Source organism: Lithobates pipiens, unplaced genomic scaffold (assembly GCF_037356315.1).
Source record: "Lithobates pipiens isolate NorthernLeopardFrog02 unplaced genomic scaffold, aLitPip1_a1.2 Scaffold_16, whole genome shotgun sequence".
Classification (NCBI taxonomy): domain Eukaryota; kingdom Metazoa; phylum Chordata; class Amphibia; order Anura; family Ranidae; genus Lithobates; species Lithobates pipiens.
In genome coordinates, this window is record NW_027507748.1 from 220,258,966 (window position 1) to 220,276,844 (window position 17,879).

General features: G+C 42.1%; 1 protein-coding gene across 1 annotated transcript; it reads right to left on the bottom strand.

The window, feature by feature from the left end:
• Positions 1–338: 338 nt before the first annotated feature.
• Positions 339–16,231, bottom strand: ZNF593 (zinc finger protein 593). The gene is made up of 4 exons (XM_077481067.1): positions 16,074–16,231; positions 6,248–6,449; positions 3,795–3,857; positions 339–1,084 (listed from the first exon to the last, which is right to left on the bottom strand). Exons 2-4 carry the CDS (start codon positions 6,445–6,447, stop codon positions 964–966), a joined length of 384 nt encoding a protein of 127 aa, XP_077337193.1. The 5' UTR covers positions 6,448–6,449; positions 16,074–16,231; the 3' UTR covers positions 339–963.
• Positions 16,232–17,879: the final 1,648 nt, after the last annotated feature.

A 17,879-nucleotide genomic window follows, 5' to 3' on the forward strand; every position in this document is an offset into this window, starting at 1 on the left:
GTTTGCCATCCGTAGATACACTTCATATAATACAAACTCGTCTTCAGTTCCTCAGTGCGAACGGCAGTGTGGAGGTTAAACACTACAGCGACATTTGTGCATCCGTGCAAGATGAGAGAAGAGGCTTAATCGAGACTGACAAGCGGATGTGTTTATGGATGCCTGAGCAAGCTGCATATTTATTTCCAAGCATACAAAAGAGAGGTCATTTAGTTATATAATATGAACACAAGATATTCACAGCTGACAACAGTGTTATGACTTGCAGACTAACTGAAGAATCTGGATATATGAAGCCGCTTTGTCACGTACTAGGCAAATAACACAAGCAGTTTGAATATGGGTTTACTTGTCATTTATTTACAGTTATGACAGTTAGATTCCTTACATAATGTACTGTCTAGTACAATGATTTGCAGACTCTTTACAGGTATCACAAATATCAGATATCAAATTTTGGGGAGTGATTCAAACAAATTTTACTTTAAATATATTGCTTAAAGGAAACCTTTACCAAGGGCATTCATTATTAAGGCAAAAAAAAATAAAAAATAAAAAATTGATGGTCATTTAAACTGAGCACATTGAGATATCAAAAAAAAAAAAAAAAATGTAATTTTTTTAGATTTTTGAGTCGCTGACCTGGCAAAAAGTATTTAGAGAAGGACTTTTGATTTCCTTTATTACATTGTTTCTCTCAGGACACAGACAATATGTACAATTTGTTACCATGACCACAGATTTATTTAATGAAAAATATTTACTAGCTCAGCCTTTCTGCAGGGCAAAGTGTCCTGACTAGACATGAAATATGCACACATCAAAAGGCATTACTGTTAGCAGCTGCAAGTTCCACAACTGGATGTTTTCTGACCAGCAGACAGAAGGCAAGTCATTCTCTTTTAGACATCAGTGTCCACTGGATCTATTAAATTCCAAAGAAAGGTATAAAGAGAGTAGTAATCATTCCATTGCTACCTCCTGTGTTTGCACATGAATTTGCTTTGGTGGCTTGTATGAGCCCATGCCGGCTGCTCTTTCTGCTTCCTCCTGAGTATACGGCTCGTCTTTCAGTTGCTTCAGTCTGAAATGGAAAAATCACATCCACAGTGAGACCTCATCTTGTATCAGCCATGCCCACAGATCATTACACCTCGCATTTTAGAATGCAGCCATTAGAACATGCTCTCACAAGTCTATGTATGCTGAATATGCCAATGTTAAAAAAATAAATAAAAAACAAACACACACACACACCAAAAGGCCACTGGCTTCAGTTGACAGGATAAAATTAATACTTACTCTGAGTGCATAATTGTGTGTATATTATATATATATATATATATATATATATATATATATATATATACACACACATACACATATACATACACACACACATACATATACATACACACACCTCTCATAAAATCTCAAAATATATATAAAATATATTAATGCACCTTTTTGCAGAAAAAAAATATGTATGCATTTATTTTTTTTACATTGGGGCCTCTAAAGCATTCATAGTCAGCAGATCACGGGTACATTGTCCGCTTGTACCTCCAATACAGGCCGGCAGTTACTGAACTGCAGGAAAAAAAAAATAAAAAAAAATCAATGAACTACGAAGGTTAGTAAACCACTTTCAGGCCAATTTTTGGGGACAAAACTCTAAAAATAGGCATCACACAGCCAGCAGAGAGAAAGCTGGGAAAAAAAATACTGCGCTAAAGAAATCTCTCAAAAATCAGTCTAAATATCTAAAAGCTGCGATTGATACGACGTGATACACACCTATAAAGCATATAACTCAGGAATTTCAACCGCGCTCACAATTACAAAAATCTAAAAAAATATATCTAAAACCTATAACAGAATAATATGTATACACTATAACTAGTCAAAAATTATAATGCAAAAACCCAACTAAGTGAATAATAAAAATACTCTATAACTCATATATATATATAAAAAAAAAAAAAATATATATATATATATATATATATATATATATATATATATATATATATATATATATATATATATATATATATATATATATATATATATATATATATATATATATATATATATATATATAGTGCTCAAAAATTACATATAAGCAACAGTTCCTCATAAAGACGTAGTCATGAGCATACAGTGATAAAGTGCACAGAATTTTTGTGAACAATTAGAGATATTATGAATAGAGTGCTCAAAAATTACATATAAGAAACAGTTCAAGAAATCCTATGCGGGTGCGAGAGAGAGAATTTCCTTCACCAACACCGTGCTGATAAATGGTAAAAATGCACACTTACCAAATCCCAGAATCAGAAAGGCATTTGATATCAGAAATCTTAGGGGTCATCACACAGGGACATCAACTCGTTTTCACGTGGTTGGACCATTTGCTGCCATGATATACCCAGCTGGGTGTGGACTGAACAAGAGTGAGCTGCTGTCCTGCCACAGAGAAGACACTAGTACCATCTGTCTGATAATCTGCAAAGTGCCATTAAGAAGATATCATGGCAGCAAATGGTCCAACCACGTGAAAACGAGTTGATGTCCCTGTGTGATGACCCCTAAGATTTCTGATATCAAATGCCATTCTGATTCTGTCAGGATAGGTAGAGTGGTTGTCAAAGGAACAGGTCTACATGGACAGTAATAGAACAAAAAAAAAAAAAAAAGTCCAGTTCTAATCCTCCTTCATTCTACTCAAATTGTGGATTTATTTTTTTGTCTGTGTCACTGTGGGAGGGACATTCCATCACTTCTTTTCCTGCCCTGACAAGAAGTGGGGAAAAAAAAAAATCCCCAACAGGGATACAGAGATCAATAACTGTCTAACCTTTCCCTGCTCTATCCAAAATGAAATACATTGGAGCTTTAAAGAGGAGCTTCCAGGCTTCTTCATAAAAAATGAAAAGTCAGCAGCTACAAATACTTGTCCAGGAATCCAGCAGTGTCCATACCCGAGCCAATTTTTCAATCAGCTACCAGCTGCCATCTCCACTAAGGGAAACCGGCAGTGAAGTCTTGTGGCTTCACAGCTGCTTCCCTACTGCGCTGCGCTGCGCTCTGTGAATGGGCCAGCTGCGGGGAAAGGAGAAGGGAGTCTGAAATTCCAGCTGAGTTCACATCGGTAAGAGCAGGTAACCACTCCCCTCCGAAAGGTGCCAAATGTGGCAGCGGAGGGGGAAGGAAGTCATAGCAGAAGCCAAAAATAACCCCAAAAGTTAAAATGGGATTACTCTAAATTTGTCCAGGTGCCAGAAGGCTATTTTATTTGCAAGATTCTCTTATTGTTTCGGGATACCAGCAGTAAAATATCTGCCAAGCTCAAGTCTCTGTCTCATGTATTATGCTCATGCTTTTAGAAGTAGCCTACAAGATCTTATTCATGTACACACTTTTACACAGCTATTCCAGCATGGAAGTTGCTACAAGAATGCAAATGAAATGTCATTAGTGTGTCAGAGTCACAGTAATGCAAATTCTTGACTATGTCCACTAAGCTCACCACTTTTCCCTCATGGTCTTGGCTGAAGCAGGAAGCTCTTCTCTAATTCACAAATTTTCAAAACTATGAATTGATGTTCCTGCCCACAGGAGGAAGGAAAAGTTCAAGGTTCTAGGTTTAACATTTCTTAGTTTATAGGAAGGACCTTGACTGATTTCAGATGCATGATATCAGGTTATCCAGAGGCTCCGGTAAATTCCAATAAAAAAAAAAAAAAGGGATAGAAGACTACAAATTAATACTACATTTAGAGTCTCATTACCTTTTTTTGTGGACTTTAGTTTTAAAATGCTCCTTTAAGGTCTTCAGATCCACGAAATATCTCCTAGAAAACACGTGTTAGTTAGAAAACAAAAAAAAAAAAAAAAAAAAATGCAAAAAACCCTAGTAGTTCAATCTGCGATAGACAGGGAATAGGGAGACCCGTCATCAGCACCCGACAATACAGCTGCTTACCCCATGTGGTGGACCCTCATCACAAAGGTCACATCAGCTTATGTAAAGTAAACTCAGGTAAGAAGGAAGCCCATCAACCTTCATACACTTAGTGGCAGCAGACCAGATAGTGGATGCAGCAAACCTGGATGTGACTCTCCTTGTTCAGAAATTACCCTCCAGCGGTAATCAAATATATGTCATCCTATGCAGACAAAAGAACATAAACCTCATTGCACAATACATAATAACAGTATTTATTCAGATGAAAACCTTTGCAAGTGCACTCACATGGATGACAACAAAAGCAAGCTCTGTATGTATAACAGCCTTTCCCCACCATGTTGCCGACTCCTCCCTACGACGTTTTGTGAGAGAATCACGTCGTCGGGGGGCGTGGCTAAATGGACGCTCGAGTAGTTTATATATGCTGGACACAGTAATTAACATGCGCAAGTGGGATTATTTTAATTTTGTATATGAAAATCCAATTTTGTACATTTCATGCATTTGTATGTCTATGTGGTTGAATGCAAGTTTTCCTCAATCCACAGGAAGGCGCTGTGTCTGAGTATAATATTTGTTTTTTAAAAGATCCTTTACAATCTGTATATATTATATACTAGCATTTTATTATGCCATAGAGTGTTTATAGTACTTTTGGAACATTCCTTTCTGATTAAAGGAGGTGTTATATTGTTAATAGAGGATGTAGACTTGGCTGCTCAATCTGTGAATAGTGTTGTCACATCTGGTATTTGGAGCACATCCCACTTCTGCATGTTAATTACTGTGTCCATCATATATAAACTATTTGAGTGTCCGTTTAGCCATGCCCCTGATGACGTGATTCTCTCACAAAACGACGTAGGGAGGAGTCGGCAACGTGACGTTACTGCATTTTGGGACACGGCGGCCACGGTGGGGAGAGGCTGTATACATACAAACAGAGCTTGCTTTTGTTTGTCATCAATTTGAGTGCAATTTCAAACGTTTTTATCTGAATAAATACGGTTATGATGTACTGCGCAATGAGGTTTATCTTCCTTTGTCTGCATAGGATGACATATATTTGATGATTACTGCTGGAAGGTAATTTTTGAACAAGGAGAGTCCCATCCAGGTTTGCTGCATCCACTATCTTGTCTGCTGCCACGAAGTGTATGGAGATTGATGGGCTCCCTTCTTACCTGTGTTTACTTTACATAAGCTGATGTGACCTTTGTGATGAAGGTCCACCACATGGGGTAAGTGGCTGTATTGTTGGGTGCTGGTGACTGGTCTCCCTATTCCCTGTCTATAGTAGATTGAACTTTTTATTCCTGGATTGTCCTTTTGGGATTTAAAGCACTGTACACTTACCATATATATCTCGTTATTGACTTCCTTCAATATTGTGCTGGCTGCTGATATCTTATTGAACCAACTGATACTAAAGATCTGTAGCGCAACAAAGTCTTATATTGTATGCATTTTTAGGGCTGTACCCTCTTCCTCAGCACCAAACATCAACAAGAGGGCATGGCTCTCAAAACACCTAAGACATTAGGATCTTGAGTGATGCCCTCCAAAGCCTCTCGAGCGAGTGGATGAACTGATTGCTACTATATGATATGCTTTGCTAGTCTGTACATCTGTGAGTAGATTTACATCTCTTTTTGAATTAATGGTTTTAGAGATAATGCATCTGGCTGGTGAGCCCTCTCACTCTATATTCTTTTTTTTTGGGATACCCCCAGTCCAGAGAGGGCAGCAAGATGTGATGTGTTTACATCTCCCAGTTTACAATGGATGTGCCATGTATAAAGCTTTGAAATCAGACTACCCATCTTATCCATCACAGTCAGTGTGGAGGGAGTGGGGTCGAGCAGCCCTCTCTGCGTGTCTCAAAGGCACACAGAGCAGGGCTCTGGAGCAAGAACAAATGTGAGAAAGCAGCTTGTCGTGGGGACACTCGGCAAGGGGGGGGGGGGGGGGCAGGAGTGCTGGCAGGGGACACGAAAAGAGGAGGATCTGGGCAGCTCTGTGAAAAACTATTACACAGAGAAGGGGAGTATGACATGTTTGTTATTTTTAAAAAAAGAAAATATTTGCCTTTACAAACACTTTAATATCACTTTGTTTCAATGCAAGTGAATTTTAGCACATGTGCACATATCTAAACAAAATTGCTTTTTAATGCAATTTAAAAGTGGTTTGGCCATTCTCCACTTAAGTGTTTGAAAAAAAAGTCTTATTTCAATCCTACCCACAAGTATCAATTTATACCAAAATACTTACGCGCAATGTAGACAATAATGCTGAGCATTTCCAGGGACATCATAATCAATTTCCTGCTTTAATAAACGACCAGCATTACCAGGAAGCATATCTTCATGTATTTGATCTAAATCCTTGACTCTCCTTTTGGTTTTCCAGCTTTTAGCAATATTTTTCCTTTTATCATTTTTGTGGTTCCCAATCTGCTTTGAACGAGTCATATCTGGGGGAAAAAAAAGGGGGGGGGGAAGGAGATACAAATGTAAGAACAGAAGAAGACAACAAGACACCAACCCTTACCGCTAATTTGTGTAAGAATTTCTCCTATGTGTCCTGAGAGCCCACCAACACCAATGCTAGGAGTCTGTACATTTAACAAAGTGGATGTAAAAATCTGACAACACACTGCTCTTATTTGCCCCCTTTTGGTCTATTAAATACACTACTGAAAGTGTTTTGGCCAATAAGTGCAAAATGACTGTTGATACTGACAGAAATCCAGGGTTGATTGCACTGCTCTCAGCTCTCATTGTGAACTACAGGAGTGGCTCTCATCCTCGGTCCTCAAGTACCCCCAACGGGCCACGTTTTTAGATTTTCCTCTCTTTTGCACAGCTGCTTTAAATCAATATCAATGACATGGTATTGATAAGAGTGATTTTATCTAAGAAGTTTCCAAAACATGGCCCTTTGAGGGTACTTGAGGGCTTACATGAAAACACCAGGTCCCCTTATCTTGCTGACCCCAATCCCCCTAAAACAAACAGGGGAAAAAAAAAAAAAAAAAGGATTACAGGGGTTTTAACCCTCCCCCTACTTTACCCCCCCCCCCCTTAAAGAAAAAAAAAAAAAAAAAAGGCTTGCCCACACATACATGTATTTCAGTCTGCCATGGACAAATGCTGTGTTCACACGACCGGACTTTCCGGCAGACTAGTTTAGACGGCAGACTTCAGTCGGACTTTTCGAACGAACGGATTTGGCCACACACAATCACACCAAAGCCCGACGGATTCTAACGTGATGACGTGCGACTGAACTAGAATAAGGAAGTTCATAGCCAGTAGCCAATAGCTGCCCTAGCATCGGTTTTCATCCGTCTGACTAGCATACAGACAAACTGATTTTTCGACCGGATTCGAGTCCGTTGGAAAGATTTGAAACATGTTCTAAATCTAAAGTTTGTCTGATTTTTAGACAGCAAAGGTCCGTTGAAGCCCACACATGATCGAATTGTCTGGCGGATTCATTCTGTCGGGTCATTCAAAACATCAGGCCCCCATATACATCCAGTCTGGGCTTGTTTACACTAGATGCAGTCAAATGTGCTTATAAACGCAAATGCATATGCAAAATAAAAATAAAAAATGATGTATTTTAACCACTTAAGCTCAGGAAGGTTTTACCTACCTTTATGACGAGGCTATTTTTTTTTCTATTAACCACTTTCAGACCGGACCATTTTGCTGGTCAATGACCAGAGGTCTTTTTACAATTTGGCACTGCGCTGCTTTAACTGGTAATTGCGCGGTCATGCAATGTTGTACCCAAACAAAATTTGCATCCTTTTCTTCCCACAAATAGAGCTTTCTTTTGATGGTATTTGATTGCCTCTGCGATTTTTATTTTTTGCGATATAAACGTAAAAAGACCGCAAATTTTGAAAAAAAATGATATTTTCTACTTTTTGGTATTAGAAAAATCCAATAAACTCAATTTTAGTCATACATTTAGGCCAAAATGTATTCAGCCACATGTCTTTGGTAAAAAAAAAGTCAATAACTGTATATTTATTGGTTTGCGCAAAAGTTGTCACATCTACAAACTAAGGTACGTTTTCTGGAATTTACGCAGCTTTTAGTTTACGACTGCCTATCTCATTTCTTGAGGTGCTAAAATGGCAGGGCAGTACAAACCCCCCCCAAATGACCCCATTTTGGAAAGTAGACCCGCTAAGGAAATTGATAAGTGACATGTTGAGCCCATTGAATATTTTATTTTTTTGCCTCAAGCGATTGAATAATGACAAAAAAAAAAAATGTTTTATTTTTTTTTTTTTTACACAAAGTTGTCACTAAATGATATATTGCTCACACATGCTATGGGCATATGTGAAATGACACCCCAAAATAAATTCTGCTACTTCTCCTGAGTACGGGGATACCACATATGTGGGACTTTTTGGGAGTCTAGCCGCGTATGGGGCCCCGAAAACCAAGCACCGCCTTCAGGCTTTCTAAGGGCGTACATTTTTGATTTCACTTCTCACTACCTATTACAGTTTTGAAGGCCATAAAATGCCAAGATGGACAAAACCCCCACAAATTACCCCATTTTAGAAAGACACCCCAAGCTATTTGCTGAGAGGCATGTTGAGTCCATGGAATATTTTATATTTTGCCACAAGTTGCGGGAAAATTACAAACTTTTTTTTTTTCACAAAGTTGTCACTAAATGATATATTGCTCACGCATGCCATGGGCATATGTGAAATGACACCCCAAAATAAATTCTGCTGCTTCTCCTGAGTACGGGGATACCACATATGTGGGACTTTTTGGGAGCCTAGCCGCGTACGGGGCCCCGAAAACCAAGCACCGCCTTCAGGCTTTCTAAGGGCGTTACAGTTTTGAAGGCCATAAAATGCCAAGATGGCACAAACCCCCCCCCCCAAATGACCCCATTTTGGAAAGTAGACACCCCTAAATTTATGGGTACACTAGTGAGACTAGGTAATAAATGGCGGGTGCCCTGAAACTATAAAAAAATAACTAACCAACCAGCGTCACCTGTAACAGTTATATGGTGATCACTGGTGAAAGGGTTAACTAGGGGGCAATCAGGGGGCTTTATGCGGTAGTATATGGGGGTCCCTGGCGCTATAAAAAGCTGCGGCGAACCTAAATACCTACCTGCCTAACTAGCATCACCTGTGACACTAATACAGCGATCAGAAAAACGATCGCTTATTAGGCTGGGTTCACACTGGAGCGATGCAGGAACGCCACAAATCCGCGGCGGGTTCCCGCATCGCATGCCTCCCGGCGGCAGTTCACACTGCCCTATGCGAACTGCTGGGAGTGTCAGTGAAATGTTAATGACACCCCCAGATCAGTTCGCATATCGCAGTGCGATCTGCAAACTCGGATCGCATGGTGTGAACACCCATGCGATCCGATTCTGCTGCGGACCAAAAAAAGGGTCCCGTGCGAGTTTGCGGCGGGTGCGACACGAATTCAGCCATACTATCTGTATGGCTGAACTCGAATCGCACAGAGATCAGATGTGATTTGCACTGCAGTGCGAATCACATCCGTTCTCATAAACCGCTGCAATGTGAACCCAGCCTTAGTGACACTGGCGACGGGGGGTGATCACGGGGTTAAACCTTTATTGGGGGGGTTAGGGGGGTACCTTAGAACTAAAGGGGGCTAACCCTAACTGCCCTAACAGTTATTACAGTCACAAATGACACCCGCCGGGTGATCAGGGGGTTAAACCTTTATTAGGTAATAAATGGCGGGTGCCCTGAAACTATAAAAAAATAACTAACCAACCAGCGTCACCTGTAACAGTTATATGGTGATCACTGGTGAAAGGGTTAACTAGGGGGCAATCAGGGGGCTTTATGCGGTAGTATATGGGGGTCCCTGGCGCTATAAAAAGCTGCGGCGAACCTAAATACCTACCTGCCTAACTAGCGTCACCTGTGACACTAATACAGCGATCAGAAAAATGATCGCTTATTAGGCTGGGTTCACACTGGAGCGATGCAGGAACGCCACGAATCCGCGGCGGGTTCCCGCATCGCATGCCTCCTGGGGGCAGTTCACACTGCCCTATGCGAACTGCTGGGAGTGTCAGTGAAATTTTAATGACACCCCCAGATCAGTTCGCATATCGCAGTGCGATCAGCAAACTCGGATCGCATGGTGTGAACACCCATGCGATCAGATTCTGCTGCGGACCAAAAAAAGGGTCCCGTGCGAATTTGCAGCGGGTGCGGCGCGAATTCAGCCATACTATCTGTATGGCTGAACTCGAATCGCACAGAGATCGGATGTGATTTGCACTGCAGTGCGGTGCGAATCACATCCGTTCTCATAAACTGCTGCAATGTGAACCCAGCCTTAGTGACACTGGCGACGGGGGGTGATCACGGGGTTAAACCTTTATTGGGGGGGTACATTAGAACTAAAGGGGGCTAACCCTAACTGCCCTAACAGTTATTACAGTCACAAATGACACCAATGCAAAAAAATAAAATAATAAATGCAATTGGTGTCACTGTGACTGGGGGGGCAGGGGTAATTGGGGGGTTGATCGGGGGGTGAAGGGGGGGTGTGAGTGTGCCTGGCATGTTCTACTGTGTAGTGTCGTGTTGGTGCAACTCACCGATCCTCTCTCCTCGGTGCCGGAACGAAAAATACGGACACGGAGGAGAGATTACATCACTTCCTCTCCTGTGTTTACATTACAGGAGAGGAAGTGATGTCACGGAGCATTTCCATTCGTCGGGAGCGATCGCGAGGGGGTGGCCATGAATGAATGGCCGCCCCCTCATCCCGCATCGCTCCCGAACGAATACCGACCGCAGCAGGCACCGGGGGGGGGCCCGATAGGGCCCCCCACCCGCGGGAAGGCAGGGACGTACAGGTACGCCCATATGCCTGCCCGTGCCATTCTGTCGACGTACATCGTCGTGCGGCAGTCGGCAAGTGGTTAAGCACTGCGCTATTTTAACTGGCAATTGCTTGGTCATGCAATGCTGTACCCAAATTTAGTATAATTTTTTCCCCCACACAAATAGAGCTTCCTTTTGGTGGCATTTGCTCACTATTGCATTTTTTTTATTATATAAACAAAAAAGTCCAAAAATTGAGAAAATTTTTTTTTTTAACTTTCTGCTATAAAAAAAATAATAAAAATAAAAATAAAAATCGAATAAAAAAAATGTCTTCATAAATTTAGGGAAAATGTATTGTGCTACATGTCTTTGGTAAAAAAAAAAAAATATATAAAAAAATATCAATAAGTGTATAGTGATTGGTTTGTGTGAAAGTTATGTCTAAAAAAAAGATGGGTTACAACTTGAAATTATCATTATTTTTTTTTATTACTAGTGCCAACGGTTCACGACTTATAATGGGACTGCGATAGTGTGGCTGACAATCCAACACTGAGTGAGAACTGACTAACTGTCCCCGACACTAGTACAGTGATAATACTATACACTTTCAGTGTACTAATGACATTGGGAAGGGGTTAACCTCTCAGGTAATCAAGAGGTTAAATGTGTGCATTATGTGCTGCTTTTTAGTAGAGATCTTTTTTTTTTTTTTCTTATCCTTGAGTTTCTGTAAGAAACAGAGAGATCATTCCCTCTGTACAAAGCCCTGCATTGATTGTCAACACAGGGCTCTGAGTACACAGCCGATCAGCTGTGTTTTTTTTTTTTTTTTTAATTGTGGCAACAGACATTGGGGGGTGTTCTCACACTGCTGGGACAGGGGGGATGGGGGAGGTGCATTCATACCATGTTACACCCGAATATGGGTGGAACATGTTTTGAAAGATGAACTTATCCTTTAACCACGGGCGTGCAACGCTGTACCCAAATAAAATGTATGTCCTTTTTTTCCCACAAATAGAGCTTTCTTTTGGTGGTATTTGAACACCTCTGCGTTTTTTTTTTTTTTTGTACTATAAGGCTAGGTTCACACCATAGCGATGCGGGAACGCCGCAAATCCGCGGCGTTTTCCCGCATCGCATGCCTCCCGCCGGCAGTTCACACTGCCCTATGCGGACTGCTGGGAGTGTCAATGAAATGTTAATGACACCCCCAGATCCGTCCGCATATCGCAGTGCGATCTGCACACTCGCACAGGAATCGGATCGCATGGTGTGAACCCCCATGCGATCCGATTCTGCTGCGGACCAAAAAAAGGGTCCCATGCGAGTTTGCTGCGGGAGCGATGGCTGAACTCGCATCGCTACGGAGATTGGATGTGATTTGCACTGCAGTGCGGTGCGAATCACATCCGGATCTCTCACCCGCAGCGGTGTGAACCAGACCTAAAGGAAAAAGGACTGTCAGTTGCACTGATCACTGTATAAGGGTTATAATATGTCAAGCTGTTTTTGCCTTCTGTGTGCCATGAAGGAATTCCCGTCACTACCTGTCCCATAGCCAAAACATGAAAGGAGAGGAAATCCCTCCAAAGTGGGGGGACTCATGGGGTGTCCCCATTAGAAGATTTCCCCTCTAGTCTGAGGACAACCCAAAATTTTGGATTTTCTTTCTCTTTCAATAATAATAGTAAACAGGACAAATGGAGAGAGTGAATCTCCTTAATGGGGACACAGACAGTAATTACAGCTGACAGGGGTTCGTATCCACCTCCCCTATCCAAAAATAAATAATAATAAAAAAAAAGTTGACTTTAGTTATACTTCACAGGAATGGGAAATATAAAATGAAGTAAACCAATTCCCAACCGGTTCCCTACAAACAAAGAGAGACGGTTCACACAGGGGCAACACGATTCTGGCCATGACCTGAGTGCATACCACAACGCGACTTGGGGCGACTTACAAGGCGACTTTGAGTCGCCTCCAGGACAGGCGACTTTCCAGTGACCAAACAACAATCAGCTCTGTGGGAGGGAGGGGTTTGCCTTAGAAAACAATTTTCTATTCCTGTATTGTTGCTTAAGACACGATCCGACTTTGGAGGTGACTTCCATTGAAATCAATGGGTACAAGTCATCTAGAAGTCGGATTGAAGTAGTACAGGAACCTTTTCTGAAGTCGGAGCGACTTCAGTAGTGTGCATTAAGAAGGCTCTCATTCACTTACATTGATTTTATCACGTTGGGCGACTTCAAGTCGGATCCAAAGTTGCCCCTGTGTGAATGGGCTCTGACAGTACTGGTTTGATTAATATAAATTAAAGTTATATAAAATCGCTAAAAAAAATATGATACAAAATTGAGAAAGAATACAAAGTCCACATAGTCAATTGCACATTAAAAATGAATGATTATAATGCATTTTTATGTGTAATTGACTAAAAACATTTTATTGTCTTAATTTTGTATTAATAAAATCTTTTATTTTTTTATTACATAAATTTAATTTATACTAATCAAACCAGTACCGTAGTCCATCTCTCTGTTTGTGGGGAACCGGTTGGGGATCGATGGTAAAATAATAGAAAACAAAAAAAAAAAAAAAACAGCAGCTAGCAACAATATAGTGAATTGTGTGATAAACAGAAAAAAATAAAAATGCAGCGCTAGGAAAGAAATTATGTTCCCACAGGTCCTCTAAGGGAACCCCCAGGGACAAGGGTTAAACTGCAGACTACTCGTTAACAAAAAACAGCGTCATGCACTTAACCAATATGTGATAGTGTATGGTGAACACAAAATTTTTTTTTTTGTACGCGATATAAATCAATAATAAGGACAACGCCTGTGGCATGAGAACCAAGCATTGAACAATGGCAATACGACATTGTTCTATTAAATACATAGTCCTATTTGCAAGGAAGTGATGCTTCTTCAAAATATTGGTAAGTGCGAGTGAACATACTTTTCCAAACCGCATTCACAGATGAAAGAAATTTTTCTAGGAAGCAATAAGATTGGGTACGCTTACTGCATGAAGTGGACACACACGCCGTATATCGGTGAGTCAAACAGGCATGTATACCATTGGATGGTCTGCAGATGCACCTTAGTGACCTCATCCGGGACGGTGAAAAACAGACGATGCACATCAGAAACACCAACAGGCAATCGTGCCCGATTATCCAATCGATCACCAGCTTTAGAGGATATGCAACACTCCAAAGAAACTCTCAATCCACGTATCCAATCATGGGAGAAAAAAAGAATATAAAAAGGGCCTCCACATGAAAGTGATCACATAAAAAACAGAATTGCGTGACATCCAAAAACCAAAAAGGCTAGCAACCTGACATGTTTCGGACCATAGTCCTTCTACTGGGGCATAAAACCGGTTGTTCGGTGTCTTCAGCTGGTGATCGGGCACAAATGCCTGTTGGTGTTTCTGATGTGCATCGTCTGTTTTTCACCGTCCTGCATGAGGTCACTAAGGTGCATCTGCAGACCATCCAATTGTTCCAGGAGTACCTGCTGGATCGAATGGTATACGTGCCTGTTTGTGTGTCCACTTCATGCAGTAAGCGTACCCAATCTTATTGCTTCCTTGAAAAATTTCTTTCATCTGTGAATGCAGTTTGGAAAAGTACGTTCACTCGCACTTTCCAACATTTTGAAGAAGCATCACTTCCTGGCAAATAGGACTATATATTTAATAGAACAACGTTGTATTGCCATTGTTCCACACTTGGTTCACATGTCACAGGCGTTGTCCTTATTATTGATTTATACCACATATAAAAAAAAAAAAAAAATTGTGTTCACCATACACTATCACATATTGGTTAAGCGCATGACACTGTTTTTTGCCAACGAGTAGTCTGCAGTTTAACCCTTGTCCCTGGGGGTTCCCTTAGAGGACCTATAGGAACATAATTTCTTTCCTAGCGCTGAATTTTTTTTTCTGTTTCTTATATATTGGATTATGGTACGCCCCCTTCACAGTTTTACCAATTTATATTATCAGAGCCTACATATACCTTCACAGCATTATGGTTGGAGGCATTAAGAACAGCGTGTAAAACAACCCCGGCCCTCCAGCTGCGATGAAACTACAATACCCACCATGCATCTGCCTCTAGGAGTCATGCCTGTGATTGCCAGGATTAGGGATGAGCTCAGGCGTGTTCCCATTGGAACACGTGCAGAGCCCACCAGGAAGTCGGCACAGCACTAATCACAGGCAGTGAGACATTGCCCCGATGTGCGGCTGCAGAGATCGGGCAATGTCTCACTGCCTGCAATTAGCGCTGCATTGACTTCCTGGTGGGCTCTGCACGTGTTTCATGAGAACATGCCTGAGCTCATCCCTAATCAGGATCTTGCAATGACCTATGGGACGTGTAGTTTCAAAACAGCTGGAGGGCTGGGGTTGCCTACCCTGCCCTAAGGTCCCTTTCGCGCGGGAGCAGCGTCGTCTGTAAAAAACAGTGCTATTTTTAGCGCTGCTTTACCATCGTCCTAGCGGTGGTATTTGCCCGCTAGCGGGGCACTTTTAACCCCCGATAGCGGCTGAAAAACAGGCGGTATAGCCATGCTGCCCCACTGATTTCAATGGGCAGGAGTGGTGAAGGAGCGATGTATACACTGCTCCTTCACCGCTCCAAAGATGCTGCTTACAGGAGTTTTTTTAACGTCCTACAGGTGCACCGCTCCAGTGGGAAAGCCCTCAGGCTGTCACACTGGAGACATAGCAGTGGCTGTTTCAGGGCGCTTTGCAGGCACTGTTTTTAGCGATGTAGTGCTCCAATGTGAAAGGGGCCTAAGAGAAGGCGTAGCACTGTCGTTTCCTGAAAATGCTGCTTGCTATGCTAACCAAAGCTTTCAATGAAAAATGGATGCAGATCAGGATTTGTGACTTTCACTTACTGCATGCTTGTTCTAGGTAAGTGACTCAAAGTATTAAAGCCAGAGACTGGCAGGCAAGCAGCATCTTCAGGAGGAGGTCGCCCTTATCAGCCCACAGCTTCCTCCATACACAGAAGGTGCTGGCATAGGTGAATAGCAGCACTGTCTGTCTATACCAGCTGCAGTCACGTGCTAACGCTCCCCATAAGTACACTGTAGGCTCACAATACTGAGCAACGTAAAAAACCCGGAGCTCAGTACAATAACACAGCTAATTCTACGGAAACGAGCCTTTACAAGTCGGACTCACCTAGTTCTTATCCCTATCGGTCTCATCCACCATGCTTGAAGGAAAGCTACTTCCCGTTTACTAGAGAACGAGCTGTATAATTGTACGACTGTCCCCAACATCGTACAAAACAGCTACGGCTGGCGGCCATGTTTTCGTAGCCGCAGAGTTGATAATAAAATGTCTTCACAAAGTTGACCCTCCACGAGTAGAAAGAGAGTTTCACCATAGAGGAGAAACTGCGGCTTCCTAGAGCGACCCCTAAAGGACGCTGCTGTGTTTAACACAACAGAGCTCTTGAGCGCGAGTGTGCTGGACAGGTAAATGGACACCCGACATGATAGTTACGAAGATATGTGTAAGTAGCATTGTGAAGGCGAGTTTAACATAGAATTATAATGTAGTGATATTAAACATACTCGACTTTTAAACAAATAGCAGAAATGTAGTGAGTTAGTTTATATGTTTCTCCTTCAACCTCTTGCTTACTGGGCACTTTTACCCCATTCCCGCCCAGGCCAATTTTCAGCTTTCAGGGCTATCACACTTTGAAGGTCAATTGCGCAGTCATGCTACACTGTACCCAAACAGAATTTTTATAATTTTGTTCCCACAAATAGAGCTTTCTTTTGGTGGTATTTGGTCACAGCTGGAATTTTTATTTTTTGCTAAACAAACAAGAAAATTAATAAATAAATGAATAATAATAATAATAATAAAAAAAAATTAAAAGAAAGAAACATTTTTCATAGTTCGTTATAAAATTTTGCAAACAGGTCATTTTTCTCCTTCACTGATGACGCGGTACTGATAGGTGGAACTGATGGGCACTGATAAGGTGGCACTGTTAGGCGGCACTGATGAAGAGGCACTGATAGGGGGCACTGATGAGGCATCACTGATAGGTGGCACTGATGAGGCGGCATTGATAGGTGGAACTGATGGGCAATGATGAGGCGGCACTGATGGAGAGGCACTGATGAGGTGGCACTGTTAGGTGGCATTGATGAAGAGGCACTGATGAGGCGACACTGTTAGGTGGCACTGATGAGGCAGCACTGATGAAGAGGCACTGATGAGGTAGCATTGATGAAGCTGCACTGATAGGGGACACTGATGAGGCATCACTGATAGGCGGCACTGATGAAGAGGCGCTGATGAGGCGGCACTGATAGGTGGAACTGATGGGTACTGATGAGGGAGCACCGTTAGGCGGCACTGATGGAGAACTGATCAGATGGCACTGTTAGGCGGCATTGATGAAGAGGCACTGATGAGGGGCACTGTTAGGCGGGAACTGATGAGGCATCACTGATAGGCGGCACTGATGAGGCAGCACTGATAGGTGGTACTGATAGGTGGAACTGATGGGCGCTGATGAGGTAGCACCGTTAGGTGGAACTGATGGAGAGCCACTGATGAGGTGGCACTGTTAGGCGGCATTGATGAAGAGGCACTGATGAGGCGGCACTGTTAGGTGGCACTGATGAGGCAGCACTGATGAAGAGGCACCGATGAGGCAGCACTGATAGGGGCACTGATGAGGCAGCACTGTTAGGTGGCACTGATAAGGTAGCACTGTTAGGTGGCACTGATGAAGAGGCGCTGATGAGGTAGCACTGATCGGTGGCACAGATATAGAGGCACTGATGAAGCACTGATGAAGATTCACTGATGGGCACTAATAGGTGGTACTGAGAGGTGGCACTGATGCACACTAGTATTCGGTGCTGATGGGCACTGATAGGTAGCACTGATTGGCAGCATTAGTGAGTACTGATTGGCAGCTCTGGTGGAACTGCACTGATAATCAGTGCCCTTATTATT

What these genes read in the sequence shown, in the direction of transcription:
- ZNF593 (XM_077481067.1), bottom strand. Translation starts at nt 6,447, where the DNA reads ATGACTCGTTCAAAGCAGATTGGGAACCACAAAAATGATAAAAGGAAA. An exon ending in CATTATTGTCTACATTGCGC is followed by an intron (nt 3,858 to 6,247) that starts GTAAGTATTTTG and finishes CGTGTTTTCTAG; the next exon opens with GAGATATTTCGTGGATCTGA. An exon ending in ACTAAAGTCCACAAAAAAAG is followed by an intron (nt 1,085 to 3,794) that starts GTAATGAGACTC and finishes TTTCCATTTCAG; the next exon opens with ACTGAAGCAACTGAAAGACG.